Source organism: Medicago truncatula, chromosome 4, assembly GCF_003473485.1.
Source record: "Medicago truncatula cultivar Jemalong A17 chromosome 4, MtrunA17r5.0-ANR, whole genome shotgun sequence".
NCBI lineage: Eukaryota > Viridiplantae > Streptophyta > Magnoliopsida > Fabales > Fabaceae > Medicago > Medicago truncatula.
Window position 1 is genome coordinate 56,887,996 of NC_053045.1, and position 17,955 is coordinate 56,905,950.

Here is a 17,955-nt window from a genome sequence, read left to right on the forward strand (position 1 = left end):
AACAATTGAAGAGACCCAGCTGCCCCATTAACTTTGTTAACATAATATACTACGGTACTTGGAAAAAGTTTGTTTCCCATTTAAATTCACAAAATCAAAACAAAATATGATAATGCTCACTTACAGCCAAAGAATATTTGGAATTTGTTAGATGAGAATCTGAACATTTACTAAAATTTACACACGAGCAACCTATTTCTTTGATACAAACTATGATTTCTTTCTTAGTTACAAAAACAAGTATAATCAACCACGAATAGAAGAGAACGTCTCCATCACCGTGAGTTGCTATTTTTGAAAAAATTGAAATCCCAACGACGCATTAAACCATCCATGATATGGCCAGCAGGATTCCTAACAACAGTTACTGTGGCGGTCGTATTATGTGATATGTCAGTATCTGATGAACTTTGTAAACTAGCAGAACTATCACTGCGAGCAGATCCGCTTGTATTGCTAGACTCGGTTACGGATAATGTGTTGTCCTGTGGCAGGGGTGGCTGGGTTCCCCCAATTGGGCTTGACTCGGAAACCGCTGAAATGGTATTTGACTCAGCTTTCAACTGTACAGATTCTTCTGATGCAATGGAAATGGTTATAGATTTTGCATCTGTACTGTATTTGACTAGAGAAGATTCTTTTTGCATGGGTTTAGAAATCTCCCGTGAAGACGAATGTGAGTCATCTTTATCTGATGGCTCTGCAGATACATTAGCAATACTACTGGCTGGTGGTTGTTCTGCCTTCGGATTTTGTACTTCCAGGTCCTTCAGTGACTCCATTACTGCTTCCATTAACATCTGAATATCATACACAAATCAAACATAAATAAAATCCCTGAATCCAATTTTTTTTCATGTATGTTAATCAGGTGGTATTTAGATCATGTGAAGTCATCAACTTGACTCACTCTTTCTTCCTCCTCTGCACTAGATGGAAAACCTGCAAGGTCTTCAAGTTGATATTCCACATACTGATTGTCATCCAACACGGTGGGTACATGGGGACCATAAGGGTGACCATCTGACAATTCAAAGCTTATCATGGATGAAGAGGGTGGGGATGTATCACCGCACTTCTCTTCCTGCTTGGAAGAAAATCATGCAAATTGTGAGAATCTAGTTCATGTATATGGTTAAAATCCTGAGTATTTATTTTTCATGCTAATATTATTTCATCAGTTTCAACATTAGATATTCGAATTACATTCTTCAAGCCCGGGAACTGGGCCGTCCTGGGTAGTAGATTAAACTAGAAGTGGTCATCCACCAGACCACCACGGCCAAAACAAAATAGAAATGCAGTGGCCCATAAATGGTCCATTGTATGATTGCCAATAATCTTATAGCAAATATATATACGCAAGTGTATGTGCATGTGTATGTGAAGATATAAATAAATTTTCAATAAAAAAAAAGGATAAAAAGGTGAAAAGGAAATACCTCATTTACGCTCTGTTCATCTTTTGAAGAAATATCAGATGGAACCTGGGAAAAGTCATGCAGTATAATTATTATTATTTTTAAAAAAAAAATAATAAAACTAAAATCAGTGCTACAGAATTCAAATACAAATTTGTTTTAAAAAAATGAGAAGACGGTGGGATTTTATTAGTTAATGTGATACTAATGGTCATTTTACAACCACTCACGAGGGGATTCGAACTCAGCAACTTGAGGTTACAATGCTAAGCTCTTGCCACTTAGCTAGCACCTCAAGTGTAGTTCAAATACAATTGAAATCATAATGTCAAACACTGTGTGACAAAAAACTATATTGAAATCTTTTTTAAAATACATCTGAGAGCTAATATACAAACCTCCATCCTGCTCATTGGCCGTCTTGAACGGACTTCCTTAATAGCATCCACAGTACTGCTAGTTGATGGTTCTGCATCTAACAAATAAACATGAAGGTAAGAGGTTCACACAGAAAAAAATTCTAATGGAAACCATGCAAAAGAAATAATTAAGTAATTAGGTACTTGGACCATGCCTTTGTTTTTAGAAGATGATTCATTGATGTAGCCTAATTCATGCACAGATCTCCATGCATCCTGAGTAAAGAGTCAAGTTTTAAAATATGTTCACTATTTAACAGTGAAATTTTATCAAAATGGAACCAATGATATGCATTGTTGATTTTACCTTACCGAAGACATCATTTACAGGGTCATAAAATGATTCACCAACCTCACCCTCGGGAGGTTGCAGAACATTGTGGAAAAAAATGTTTATGGAATCAAAGTAAAACTGAGGACGTGGAGAATTGTGATCTCCCTCAAATTTAATTATGTTTTTGTCTCCCTGCAAACCACAGAAACCCATATTAAAGATACGTAATGCAGGGCATATAAAACAGTGAACGAATTAGCACAATAGAAATATCTAGAGGAACTTTAAGCAACTTTAAACATCTAGAGGAACATATTTTATAATTTTGAAGGCATGCTCTAAAGGCCTACAAAATATGATGAAGACTTAGACTAGCCCAACAGAACAAGAAGTTGACAATTGTAAATCAGATAGTAATTATTTTTTTTAGAAAAAAGAACTCTTGTCGAGACACTTACCATGTAAGCCTCAAATATACGATCAGAGTGATGGGGTTGTATAAAATCATCATCAATGGCATGCCCTAATAGAGCTGGAACAAAACACGATTTTGCTACCTGCAATGCAAACAAATAATGAAAGAATATGATGGGCAATACAAAAAATTGAAAAACCAAAAGCAATATATGATCAAGAGGAAAACAGAACAAAACCAAAAGAAATATTATTTGTTTCTTGTGATTTTCTGTTTTGCATCATCTGGACAAGATCAGATTAGAACAAAACAATCGGGACCAAATCAGATCTTTCAAACACATGTGGCATGTGACTCATACTGTAGGGAACAAAAATCACTCGACTTAAGCAAGTACTCAAAAACCTTCACTGTTCTCCATAGGTTTAGCAATTAGCATCTAAAATTTTGAAAATGAACAAAGTAAAGCTGATTCTGGTTTAAGTTTCATAATTTTCCGGTTTACCAGTTAGGAAGCAAAAAGGACAAGCAGAAGATGCAAGACCTTTCCCCATTACCACCAAAAGTATACTTTGAAATAATGAACCATTTGAATCAAACTAACATACTCATTTATTAACTAGCAAAGGTTTCACTACTAATTATAATTGCAACTCATCGAGTAATTGTACAAGAAAATCAGCACAGGTTTGTGGGAAATATATTATGAATTACTGAATAAACTACAAATGAACTTGGAGATTCATATGACTGAATAACTTATAAGTATATAACCATGCAGGAAAATGAGACACAATGTATGCATATACTTCTTCAAGTTCAAGCTAAAAAACATGTTTGTTTAACTAAGCCTGCGCTGGATGGAAACTTTTAACTTTTATGCTGAAAAGTAACGAGGAAAAACAAAGGGGCTCTAGCTTATAACTAATCAATCATTTCATAAAAACGTGCAAGTAATAGTAATTTCTTTGAATAAAGAACCTTTTATCAAACAAATAATATAAACAATAAAAATAAAGGAAAACCAACCTTAATAGTATTGAGGTCCGTTATGTCAAATTTTGCCTTCTTTTGGATTATTCTTTTCATGTACTGGATTGCATACTTCACCTGTAACAAGAAAAATGAAACAGAATCAGCATAACAGCAAGTACTGGCACAAGTACTGGCACCAACAATTTATCTATTACTAAATGGGGAGTCCTTATGGCAATGAAAATTTATTCATATGAAAAGAACAAAACAAGTAAAGGCGTTAAATCGGATATTAGCCAGATGATATGAAGTATGTTAATTATTCAGTATAAGATCAATACACAGCATATTTCAGATAATCGCAACCCTCTCAACAAAAATAACAATCTTCTGTGGTAGCAGCAGCGAACATGATAAATTGAAGGTTTGTATAACTAAAGGATTGTAGGCAATGAAACCTCCTCTAAAAGCGTAAAGGAACATTGGCATGTCATGAGGTTTCCTACAACTACAAGTTATCAGAAATCCCAACATTCCAAGTGATAAATTAATAGTTTGCTTGACAAACTTATGCAAGGCAAGGCAATAATTAATGTTGTATGCCCCTTGCCTTGATAAGAACTTTTATGCGGCAGCAGAATAGTCTTTGTTTTTAAGCACATATTATCGTGGGCAAGGAGTATACAATGGGGAATATTCCACTACAGCATAACAGGATGCCTATGTGTGAGGTTCTGGGGCAGAGGGACCCTTTGGGCAGGGAGGTTGGCAGACCCTCAAATACTGTGATAGACCGGCCAAGAAACAAGAAGAAAGAGATAAGACTTTTAATTGAAGAATGCCTAAGACAATATCAAGATGATACTTGTTTCATGAGGCATGCAATCTCTCCTCTCTACTCTTCCAGGACTACGAGAGATCTGGAGCCCTTTACCCTTCCTTACAATACACTATAGTGTCTCTGCTCCCTCCAATCATCTTTTTACCATCCACCCTATATTTATTGGCCTAACCACCCAATAAAGTCCTATAGTTAGTAACTGCTCCTGACCAATATGCCTATTTGCCTTTTATCTCTTCTAATGCAGACCTTTATCGGGGGTCTCACAGACTGCAGGTATTTCCATCCTTAGTTGTTACTTGGTAATAAGTTTAAGAATGGACACAAGGGAATTTCATTGGTATTGATATGACGTTTGCAATCTTTTTTGTATCAGGTACACCCCAGAGTCAAGATAGTTATTACGACTTCACTGTAAAAGGAAATAAAGTATTAAATGAGATTGTAAATTCAACATTTGGAGATATTGTTTCTATAAAAGGTATTACTATTTTTAGCCAAAAAAGTAATACAAAATATAAGATACTCACAGTGAACTTTGGCAGACGAACTTTATACGTATCTACGAGTTCCATCATCAAATCAACCAAATCAGAGAAGGGACTGTCTAAAACCATCCCTGCAATTGAAGGATCCTCCGCTCCATACATCAGGCTGCAAGAATAACATAATCAATGCATGAGGAAAAGCCACTTACATTAGCCAAAGTGGTGGTCTGAATGGCTACATAACCAGAGAGTTCATAATTGAGTGCACTAAAGATGGAGAAAGAGAAACATTAGAATCAGAAGGGAATTAAGATATACACGAGTTTCTATACCAAAAAGAAACATCACCACATATCTACACAAATGCAGAACTCTTAACTTCTTTCCTAGTTCAAAAATGCATACTTGAATATATGATCAGATTCTTCATCTTCAGGTTTAAAACTAATGATATAAACAAACTAATTCAAGAATGGTAATAGTAGATAACTTTCTTTCACAAGTCATTTCCACCACCACCTAACAGACTTTAATCCATGCACTGTAGTTTCCTATAATAAATAATAGTGGAATCTCAATGGAAGTATCTAACAAATTAGGGAAAGCTTCCTAGTTCTCAGTCATAATATACTACAGAACTGATAAATTGTAACCAAACTACACATCATTGCTACAGTGCTACATAAGCCATGTGCAAGAGCAAACTTTTCCTAAAACCTCATTCCAAAATAAAATTCCAAGGAATAAGAGAACGGAGAAAACCTACCAAGTTACGGCTCCCATTGAGCGGCCCCACAAGCCAATTAAAGAGACATTTCCATCATTCCTCAGATAGTTGACCACAGCAGTCAGATCATCCTTCTGAGAACATTCAAGAATGTCAAACAAACAATCATTTCACAATCAATAATGACCACAAAGCAAATGGTAGTACTGATATATATGCAAACTTGTTCTACTGTAATAAAAGAAAAACGTAAAAAGAATCAAGGATAAGTGCCCTCCCCAATCATATAGCAAGTTGTAAAATTCCACCGATGCTTCAGATATAGTCAAATAAAACATTTACGAAGTCAACTTGGACTAATTTTGGAATGAACTTGCAAAAATATCAATGTGCAAGTTCTTGAAGATATCTTTACATAAAGTTTAGTGATGTGTTATTGCCAACATGCGTGAAAGATTTCAGTAGGGAAAAAAATTACATATCATTTAGCCCTTCATTTCATGAGCTTTTCTAATAATGGACAAAGATGGAGAAAATTACTCCTTCCCCATAGCTGATAATGAAACAGTAACAAGACTAGCAAAATTGATGGTAAAATAAAAGTCAAATCTGAATATTTTTAAAAGATTGCTGAGCAAGTATTTACTTCATTCCAGCCTAGAGTGACATGCTCCCCTCCAGAAAGTCCAGATCCCGAGAAATCCAGAGTGAAAACTGTAATATTTGAAGGAAGTAAAATTATAGCAGCTTCACTGGCATCAGCCCTACATCCACTGTCAATAAACAATGCAACTAATCAGCATGTCCCTATGAAATTGAAATCAATAAACTATATAACACCAAACGTAAGTCATAGACCAGAAAATAAACCATATAGAAGGTGTTGAAAATAAGATTAGGATCCATGTATTTATTCTATAGGATAGGCATATCATATCGTGTAAATAGAAATAGAATATTTGTAATAATTTTATTTATTGGTTTAAGCCTGTATGAAGAGACTTCATTGTGTAATTGAGACACACGTGATTGCACCATGTCTTTCCCTTTTTCTCTCATTTGAAGGCATCAAAATAAATTTACAAGCATCTATATTTTATAATTCAAGATGAAATTTAAAATTCTGGTTAGATTGTTTAAAACTTAGAAAAAAGGAGCTATTAGGTCGTCCACATAACATACAATGAAACTAACAAGATTCTTCGGTCTCTACTAAATCATAACATAGCTAACTAGATGACTAATACTTAAATGTAGTTGAGAGTCTCACATTGGATAGTATAGTATGGCCTAAATAGTGGTTATGAGTAGTGTCCTTAAAAGTTGGTTTTGTAGGACAGAATTGGGTCACAAACCCAAATTTCAAATTGTATCAATGTCGATTCTATCTAGATCAGTTGAGTCATCTGTTACTGGGCCGCACTGATCGCGCTTCAGAAGTGCAGTCTTGGGTGTGAGGGAGTATGTTGGAAGTTTCACATTGGATGGTGATATAGTCTAAATAGTAAATTGTGGTTATAACTTATAAAGTGATGGACATCTCTCACCTAACAAGCAAGTTTTGTGGGGATGAGATAGACCCTAAGCCCAATTTTAAGAAACATCACAGTTATCGCCTTTTCTTTTAATTTTATGCTGGATCATCTATATTTTTCATTCTTATAATATGAGGCGGCGTGAAAAAATGTTTGTTGTCAGAAAGAATAAATTATGAGTAAAATTATAGAAGTATCGTTATAATGTGTAAATGTAGTGATTTTCAAATAATCACTTTGCCAGACCTATAAAACGTATAAATCTATACAGCTAAAAAAGGGATATTTAAAGGACTTTAAGTATATCATGAATGCAAGTTAATTTCTAGATATAGGTTGTACGGTACCCTAGTAGAAAATGTTAAACCATCTGCAAACATAAAATCAACAGACGAAGTGATCATATAGACCTGATTTTTAGAGGTGAAAAAAGGAAAGCAAAGGAAAACACACACAAACTTCAAAGGAGAATCGGAAATACCCAGAAAAAAGTTTGCAGTTTCAATGGAATGTTGTCAAATGGCAAATGGTTGTCAAACGAAAAAAAGACATTATTATGCAGTTACCTGTTTCCATGACAATATATTACACAAGGAAGAGGCTTTCCTTCAGCACTGCCAATAGGAATGTAATGACTGCATTGAAGAGCATCACCCCGACTGTTTTTTAACTGCACAATATCAATATACATTAGAGGCTGACCATGTAGGTTTGGAAAGGAAAAAAAAAGATAGAGTATGACTTGATTCAAAGAAAAATGCTTGTGATGGGAGCAACACAAAAATCAACAGAAAAAGGAAGTTGTAGAAGTTACATCACATACACACCCTTTATGTATGAAAATAACAAAAGAAGTATTCTAAACAAAAGTAATTACCACAACATTTAAAGATAATTCTTCTATAATAGAATTTTTCTTATCCTACTATATTTCCCTATGCAAACGTAAATAACTTGGCCTTTCATGCTGACATTCTACTACTATAGATAAGAAAACCTTCTAATTGCAGTTTCAAGAAGAGCAATAAAGAACTACGTGTAGTATGTCTTTTGGCATATTTCAAGCATATCATTGGCATGTCTTCCAAGGTAGAAATTAATGGCGCCGCACCAATTTTACATGTTCATAATTCTCATTGAAGTCAATAATGGCCTGCCTAATGGATCTCTCTATTGATACAAATTTTGTCTATTAATAGGAGTGATCACTTGGAAGAACTCAAGAAGAAAATATTACAAATAAAAAGATGACAAGACAATAATTGAGGATTAAAAATTTAAGATTTGTGAATCCATCGCTAACAAACTGTGAGATAAGATAAAAACTATCTTGGAATGCATGTAATCAATGCTACAAAAAATTTACTAACATACTGAATTCTACTACTTTTTTAAGCTTACCTCTACATCCTTCCGTTGATACCACTTCCCTCTCAGCAAGAACTCTTTATCTAATAAATCGCTATTGGGGTCATATTCAGCTCTGCACCCAAGTAATGGATACGGTCAAAATATCACAGTTAAAACTTAAAAGTTTAAATTAAATTTGAAATTAAAGTAGTACAAATAAATTGGATAAGCAATAAACAATACAAGTCAATTTATCTTTAGACCACACTTGCAGAGAGATGGCCCAAAGTAGAAGTGCTTAATGTAGCTGTTATGTGATAGGATAGGGATATTGCATACTACTGGATTGTAATATGCAAAGATCAGTCTAGCCTCAAGGGCTATATATTGAAACTGGGCATCCTCTAATAGCTACAAAATTTTAAAGATTGTTCCTTCTCATTATAACTCTTGAAAAAAAATAGTTGCATTTTTTTTCTATCTCTTTTTTCGGGACTATATTATATTCTCAATTACTCATTGTTTTTGGTATGTAGACAAAGTGACAAGAACCACTTAAAATACACACACAAGTGCGAGGTCCCGGGAACAAACCCAGTTGAAGGTGTTCAGTCTAACAATATTGGAATTTTTTGCAGTAGAGTTAAGCTTTTGATCATGTGTAAAAATAAAACATCTCATTAATATCCTACTCCATCAATCAATCATAACCATAGAAATACCAAAGAGCCAAAATCACAACTCAAGAATTACCAAATCATAAGAAACAATTGTTACTGATTATCACTCAACTTTATAGATCTCACTTTAATCACACATCAGCATCGTCTAAAGTAGCAGTTACATTCAAGCATGAAACCCTCAAGATCACGTGAAAATAAAATCAATAGCAAAAAAAAATAAAAAATCTACAGGTGTTATTTGGAAGAAAAAAAATACTTTTTTTTGCATGATGAATAATGATAGATCTAAATTCCCAACCATAGATATAGTAAACCTAAGTTAACATGATTTAAGATATTGCAAAAAATTAAAAACCAAATTTTTATAATTGAATTACATCATGTTCGAAATTCCAAATGAAGAATATGAGGTATAAGTAAAAAAAACATATCTGGGTAATTAGGGAAAGTAAAAAAGAGGATATCTTTTTGATTGAAAAATTACCTTGGTGGACGAATGATGAAGTTGACAAGCTGTTCCATAGATTCAAAGGATCGAGGTTGCAGCAAAGTTTCAACAAGACGTATCAATTATTCATGTATATTTGATTTGAGGTGAAAATAAGAAGAAAATGAAGAGAGAGAGAGAGAGAGAGAGAGAGAGAGAGAGAGAGAGAGAGGTTGATGACGGTTATTTATGAGACAGAACAGAAAAGAAAAGAAAAGAAGAAAGTCTTGTTATTGTTGTGGCGAGGTGGGTGGGTCTTGTGTGTTTCCAACTTGTTCTTGCTTCTTTCATTCAGAAACATAGAAAATAAAATGAAAAATCACTATCTGCACGTCACAATAGTTTTTTTTTCTTTTTCAGATTTACCAAGAATCAATCAACTTAAATTATTACAACAGCCAAATTAGTGCTAGGAATAATAATGATAATAGTCCTTCTTTTTCGAAAAAAATAATGATAATAAGATAAAGAGCGTTAAATATGTTTTTAGTCGTTACATTTTACGCTCATTTGAAAATAGTCCTTACTTTTATTAAATGTTTTTAAAATTCTCACATTTTATCTCTGTCGTCAAAATTAGTTTCTGCCGTTAATTTTCTAACGCGATGCTGATGAAGCAGTTAGTGGGTCCCAAAATGTAAGAACTATTCTTCGAAGTCACACAAAATATAGGGACCAAAAACATATTTAACCCTAAAATAATCGGGACCCACTAACTGCCACATTAACATTCCTTCAGAGAATTAACAACATGGATTAATTTTGATAACAGAGATAAAATGTGAAGATTTTAAAAACATTTAATGAATTGTACGAACTATTCTTCAAAAAGACGCACAATATAAGAACTAAAAACATATTTAACCCAAAAAAAGAATGGTACTCTTAATAATGATTACGATTTACGAAGGTTATTTTGATCGGCTAACAAACAAAGCACGTTGCAATTCCAATTGTACCATGTTTGATATTGTAAAAATGTTTTACACACAAAATTGAGGATAAAGGAGAGAACAAAAACCGAAATTTTGGTCTTTTATTAAACAACAACATTTTTGACCAATGAAAAGAAAGCACAAAAGATTGTTCCAAAAGTTGTAGCAAAAAAGTTGTTCAAATATCATTACTAAAAATGTTTATTAAACGAGTTCTCGTAATGAATATATATTGATGCATTTTGACAATACTTCATTTTTTGATGTATATAATTTTTGAAAATGTCGTGTATCTGATAGCATGTAAGACCCACAAATGATTGGAGAAAATGCTTAAAAAGATTCATCTTTATAAACACTTATTTTCCAAACACCACAAGGGAGATGTCTATTTGAGAAAATACTTAACAGGGGAAGGATCTTATATTGTAGATGCTCTTAAAATATATTTTTGGACTTTTTTTTATTAAATATATTTTTGGACTTTTACTTACTACATAGTTTATTTTGATATTTTATCATTTAATATATTTTGATGGACATGGACGTCCATACCACGTGGCTCCTAATATCTCATAACAACCAACCATATCCTACTCAGTACTAGTTTAATTGTTCAAGTTTTGCCTAGCCCGACTCACCCATATCAAGCTCGCCCTTAACTTGATAGGCAGGGGAGCTTGTTGTCGACCTTTTTCAAGTGCTTAATGGCATGTCATGCGTCCCACACAAAACAGTGACGCAAGTTCATGCTCTGACTTTACATGTCTCATACTGTCAAGTAACATCTTTGAATCATGTCTCAACTCCAATGACTTTGTACATATGAGCTATATTCGTGAGGAATAACTAGCTCAATGCAATCTCGTACTCATATTATATGAGAAATGATAGACTATATATCAATGTTTAAGGGTCTACTTGACTAAATGAGGCTCATTAGAACAAAAAGTAAGGACTATAAAAGAATTCACTTAGGATGCAAATTCATTCATTCTCATTGTAACACCCCGTTTTCCCAATATACAAATTTCTTAAACAATTATCAGAGTAAAACCATAAACGGGATATCACATAGAAACGTAATCCAAAGACAGTTAAGTAATAATTTAACCTTCACAAAATATCTTTAACATAGCAGCGGAAAATCATAAACATATATCATAAACGTTTTGGCACGCAGGCCCAACAAGTATCTCAAAAGAGTTTATCAAAGCATAATTTATCATGGCAGTTCACGTAAAAGAATGAAGCATGTTATAGTATTAACCCCATCCCGTTACGTATCAGAGCGACCTAGACGACACAGTGAGGCAAGGCCACTCACAGAAGCAACTGCACACTAAGCACGATCACCTGCAAGTTACCCATACGAAGGGCAACATTTTCAAGCAGAAGGGGTGAGATTTCATAATAAAATAACATTAATCAATGTAATTGCGAATCATAAATTAACATTATAATCATTCCTTTATTAACTTTGCATAAATGCTAAACAGTTATCACGTAATCATATATCCAATCATTATAAACAACATAACATAATCAATGAACACTTATCACGTAATCACATATCCATTCATCATCAACAAGGCATCTTAATCATGACAATGTGACAATGCTCCTAGACTCCTTATATGCATGTGGTACCAATCGTCATCATAAGTATTAATATACTTTAATCGTGCGGAGGACAAAGCTCCTATAAAACGTGCGGAGGACAAAGCTCCTAATTTTCGTGGTGAGGACAAAGCTCAATGATATGCTATGCATGGACACATGAACAAAACAACGTAATCGACTTATCAACATGCATCCAATAATTTGGAGCTAAACTTCATCATATACTTATGCACTTAGTTAAACAACGGAAGCAGCATAAACAAGTCACATATCAAGATGATATCATTATATCAATAGCACATAAATTGCATTATTATCACATCTTCTCATTTTGCATGAATATACAATACAATAGTTCTTATCCAATTAATATTAATATAACTTAAACAACTCTACAGTCTGCATTAAACAACATCACTAGGTCTCATTACTAGTTAGGGGTTCACTCTTGATCAACAAGTGCGACACAGATCGCACAAACACCTAATCAAGTTCATCCTGGTTGTACTCGCGAGGCGAGAGCTCTTACTCGCCATGGCGAGTACCACTCAACTCCCAAACTAAGGTCGTTCTGGGTTCCCTCTGATCCTACATTCATTCCTAATCAATACTAGGTATGTTCAGGTACTCAAGGGTATACAAGGTTCAACTAAAAAGGTCGAAACACGAAACATGACATGCTCTCTGCCTGAGCTCGCGAGGCGAGAAAGGGTTGCTCGCCATGGCGAGTTGGACCAAACAACTCGCGAGGCGAAGGAAAGGGGCTCGCGTGGCGAGCGATGAAGTTCATCACTCGCCGTGGCGAGCGATGAACAGAAGCACGGGCAGACTAGGGTTTTTCTCAAAAATCCATCACACAACATGGTTCAAAGCCTAATTTTGATTCCAGAATTCATCCTAAACATATTCTAAGGTTAAAGGACGGTTTCTACATCAATCTAAACAAGTTTTACCGTTTGATCATCAATTTTTAGGGTTTTAACCTAATTCCAAAACTTTTCTAAATCAATCCTAACTTTGTCAATTAATCATCAGAATTACAACAATCAATGCTATTGAATTACTAGTCTCACCCTTACCTTGAATGAAGAAAATCGCAGCACTCTACCTTGATTCCTCTAGACTTGGCTTTTCTCCCTTCTTCCAAAAGTTTTCACGTACAATGAGTTTCTAAAATATTAGGTCTTCTCCTATTTATATCTTTTTCTAATTACTTATCTTATCTCACTTTCTCCCCCAAAACTATCTAAAATATCAAAACGGCCCTCAACTAAATATTTTATATTATTTTCAAATCTTTATTTTATTTAACAATAAAATAATTCCCATATCATAATCAAATCCTTCAATACTCATAACTTAACACGTCATCGATCAAATCATCAAAACATATCAAAATCATGCATATACTATATAATTATAATATAATTGCCTAATCTCGATTAAATAACGATTAAACGAAAGTGGGCGTTACAACTCTCCCCCACTTAAAAGATTTTCGTCCTCGAAAATTTACCTCAAGCAAACAACTCTGGATAAGACTCCAGCATCTTACTCTCAAGCTCCCACGTCAAGCTTTCACCAGTCGCTCCCGACCAAACGACTCTCACTAGAGGTATCTCCTTGCCTCTCAACGTCTTCACTTTACGATCATCAATCCTCAACGGTAAAGTCTCTACCATAAGGTTGTCTCTAATTTGCACATCGTCGCTTTGGATTTCATGGGATGGATCCGGAACATACTTTCGAAGTTGCGACACATGGAAAACGTTGTGCAAATTCGAAAGATGCGGCGGTAAACCCACTCGGTAAGCCACCGTTCCAACTCTTTCCAATATCTGATACGGACCAATGAACTTCGGGGTCAACTTCTTTGACTTCAAAGCACGTCCTACACCAGTCATAGGAGTGACTCTCAAAAACACGTGGTCTCCTTCCTGAAATTCAAGATCTTTTCTACGCTTATCATGATAACTCTTTTGTCGACTCTGCGACGCCTTCATTTTCTCTTGGATCATCTGAACTTTCTCAGTAGTTTGCTGAACAATCTCTGGTCCTAAGACCACTCTTTCTCCTGATTCAAACCAACACAACGGAGTTCTGCATCTCCGACCATACAAAGCCTCGAACGGTGCCATTCCAATACTAGAATGATAACTATTATTATAAGTGAAATCGATCAACGGAAGATGACTATCCCAAGTTCCTCCTTGCTCAAGAACACAAATTCTCAACAAATCCTCTAGCGACTGAATTGTCCTCTCCGACTGACCATCTGTCTGTGGATGATACGCCGAACTCAATCTCAACTTCGAACCCAAGGCCTCTTGCAAACTTTTCCAAAATCTAGAAGTAAATATTGGATCTCTATCTGATACAATGCTCGAAGGAACACCATGCAACTTCACAATCTCCTTGATATAAATCTCTGCCAACTGGGCAACAGGGAAACTAATATTAATAGGTAGAAAATGAGCTGACTTTGTCAACCTATCAACAATAACCCAAATTGCGTCGTTCCCTCTAGGAGTATTTGGCAAACTCGTCACAAAATCCATCGATATACTATCCCATTTCCATTCTGGCACATCTAAAGGTACCATCATTCCAGCAGGTTTCTGATGCTCAACTTTCGACTTCTGACAAACTAAACATGAATACACAAACTGTGCCACATCTCGTTTCAAACCAGACCACCAGAAAATCTTCTTTAAATCATGATACATCTTCGTAGCTCCCGGATGAATACTCAAGCTACTTCTATGACTCTCTTCAAGAATCATCTTCTTAATCTCTTCATTGTCTGGGATACAAATTCTTCCTCGGAATCTCAACACACCTTGATCATCGATTTTAAAATCACTGTCTTCAGTCTGATCTCTAGCAATCAACAAGTCCACAAACTTTACATCAACTTTCTGTGCTTCCTTGATACTTTTCAGAAATTCACTATCAATCTTCAGCATACCCAGTTTCACACTCTGAGGTGACCATTCGCAAACCAAACTCATATCTCTAAACTGTTCAAGCAATTCGAACTCTCTGACCATCATGGCGGACATATACAATGTCTTCCTACTCAAGGCATCTGCAACAACATTAGCTTTACCTGGATGATAATTCAAACCAAAGTCATAATCCTTCAACAATTCGAGCCATCTTCGCTGTCTCATATTCAATTCCTTCTGATCGAACAAATACTTCAAACTCTTGTGATCACTAAACACCTCAAACCTCGAACCATACAAATAATGTCTCCATATCTTCAATACAAAGACTACAGCCGCCAACTCGAGATCATGCGTAGGATAATTCTTCTCATGAACTCTCAACTGTCTTGAAGCATAAGCTACCACTTTACCTTCTTGCATAAGTACACCTCCTAAACCCAACTTGGACGCATCACAATAAACCACAAAAGGTTCATCTGACTTCGGCAAAATTAACACTGGAGCAGTTGTCAAACGCTCCTTCAATTCACCGAAACTTTTCTCACAATGGACGTCCCACACAAAAGTTTTACCTTTACAAGTCAACTGCGTTAGCGGAAGAGCTAACTTAGAAAATCCTTCAATAAACCTTCTATAGTAACCAGCTAAACCCAAGAAACTTCTAATCTCTGTAACGGACTTTGGAGTCTCCCACTGTGATACCGCTTCAACTTTAGACGGATCCACTGCAATACCATCACCAGAAATAACATGGCCTAGAAAACTCACTTCTTTCAACCAGAATTCACACTTAGACAATTTGGCATAAAGTTTCTTCTCTTTCAACACTTGCAAAACAATCTTCAGATGCTCGGCATGTTCTTCTTCAGTCTTGGAGTAAATCAAAATATCGTCGATGAACACAACTACGAACCGATCCAAAAATGCATGGAAGATGCGATTCATATACTCCATAAACACTCCAGGTGCATTGGTAACTCCAAAAGGCATAACTTTATATTCATAGTGACCATAACGCGTTCTGAAAGCTGTCTTCTGCATATCCTCATCCTTTACTTTAATCTGGTGATAACCTGACCTCAAATCAATCTTGCTGAAAACTCGTGCACCCACTAGCTGATCCATCAAATCATCAATTCTCGGAAGTGGATACCTATTCTTGATAGTTACCTTGTTCAACTGTCGATAATCAATACACAACCGCATACTACCATCTTTCTTCTTTACTAGCAAAACCGGCGCTCCCCAAGGTGAAACACTTGGTCTAACAAACTTCTTCTCAAGCAAGTCTTCTAACTGTTTCTTCAACTCAGATAACTCGGAGGCAGACATACGATAAGGTGCCATCGAGACCGGCTTCGTTCCAGGAACAAGATCAATAGAAAACTCAACTTCTCTCTCTGGAGGCACATCAGGAATCTCATCTGGAAAAACTTCAGGAAATTCACACACCACCGGTAACCTGTCAATCACTGCTTGATTCTCAATAGATATAGTAGCCATTAGCGAAAACATCAAGATACCGTCGCGTTCCAGTTGCTTCAGCTGCTTAGTAGATAAAAACTCTGCACCACTTTCCTCTTCGACGGAAGAGAAATGTACTGACTTGCTAAAACAATTAATAAGAACGTGGTTGTACTCTAACCAGTTCATATCCAAAATCACATCCATACCACTCAAAGGTAGACAAACTAAATCCATTTCAAAATCACGACCAAACATCGACAAAGGACATTTCAAACATACGAGAGAAGTAGTCACCGAACCCTTAGCTGGAGTTTCGACAACCATCTCTCCATTCATATCAGACAAATCAAGACCCAAAGCAGAAACACAATCGAAAGCAATAAAACAATGCGTAGCACCAGTATCAATAATAGCAACTAAAGGAGTATTATTAATATAGCAAGTACCTCTGATCAAACGATCCTCATTCTCTGTCTGAGTCCCAGTCAAAGCAAAGACCCTACCAGTAGTCGGCGCCCTCTTAGGCTGAGTACACTGTGAACTAATGTGACCCTCTCCGTTGCAATTAAAGCAAACAATGTCTGTACGGTTGCAATCAGCCACCACATGACCCTTCTTACCACACCGGACACACTTCTTGATTTCCTCAGGACAGGCGTTGCTCTTGTGGCCTTTCTCACCACAATTGAAGCACACAATATCTGCAGCATCCTTCTTCTTAGGCCGCCTAACATCGACCATCTTTTGTTTCCCTTTGTCAGCGGGGGCACTGTACGGCTTAGGACGACTCTGCTGTCCCTTGCCCTTCCTTTCATTCACTACCTTGTAGTGAGCCTTCGTATCTTCTTCGTAGATCCTGCAGCTATTAACCAAATCCTAAAAACTCTCAGCTGTTGGTATCCAATCGCCCTCTTAATGTCGGGCCTCAAACCGTTCTCGAACTTGATGCATCTCGAGAATTCAGCATTCTCTGCAGTATAGTGCGGATAGAACTTAGACAGCTCCACGAACTTGGCAGCATACTCTGTCACGGACATGTTTCCTTGCTTCAATTCAAGGAACTCGATCTCCTTCTTTCCGCGAACATCTTCCGGAAAGTATCTTCTCAGGAACTCTCTCCTGAAAACAGCCCAAGTCACAACAGCTCCCTCCTGCCCAAGGGTAGGCAGAAGAGCAACCCACCAGTCATCAGCTTCCTCGGCCAGCTGATGAGTACCAAATCGCACTTTCTGATCCTCCGTGCACTGCATAACCCGGAAAATCCTCTCAATCTCCTTAAGCCACGTCTGGGCTCCATCAGGGTCATAACGTCCTTTGAAAGTCGGAGGGTTATTCTTCATGAACGTCTCCAACATCCTAGCTTC

The 17,955-nt window shown here is 36.1% G+C and overlaps 1 protein-coding gene across 2 annotated transcripts; it reads right to left on the reverse strand.

Annotated features, from left to right (window-relative positions):
• On the reverse strand, positions 1-9,913 carry LOC25494028 (uncharacterized). Of its 2 annotated transcripts, none has more exons than XM_013602742.3 (14): positions 9,613-9,913; positions 8,497-8,578; positions 7,662-7,765; positions 6,207-6,333; positions 5,600-5,694; positions 4,876-4,999; positions 3,559-3,639; positions 2,573-2,671; positions 2,148-2,306; positions 1,996-2,056; positions 1,820-1,890; positions 1,443-1,487; positions 911-1,084; positions 1-800 (listed from the first exon to the last, which is right to left on the reverse strand). In XM_013602742.3, exons 1-14 carry the CDS (start codon positions 9,648-9,650, stop codon positions 276-278), a joined length of 1,785 nt encoding a protein of 594 aa, XP_013458196.1. In that variant the 5' UTR covers positions 9,651-9,913; the 3' UTR covers positions 1-275. The 2 variants fall into 2 exon arrangements, with proteins under 2 accessions (XP_013458196.1, XP_024637690.1); XM_024781922.2 differs by having other exon boundaries at positions 1,820-1,896.
• Between the last annotated feature and the right edge of the window lie 8,042 nt (positions 9,914-17,955).

What these genes read in the sequence shown, in the direction of transcription:
- LOC25494028 (XM_024781922.2), bottom strand. Translation starts at nt 9,650, where the DNA reads ATGGAACAGCTTGTCAACTTCATCATTCGTCCACCAAG. An exon ending in TTCATCATTCGTCCACCAAG is followed by an intron (nt 8,579 to 9,612) that starts GTAATTTTTCAA and finishes ACTTGGGTGCAG; the next exon opens with AGCTGAATATGACCCCAATA. An exon ending in GTGCAGAGGAGGAAGAAAGA is followed by an intron (nt 801 to 910) that starts GTGAGTCAAGTT and finishes TATGATATTCAG; the next exon opens with ATGTTAATGGAAGCAGTAAT.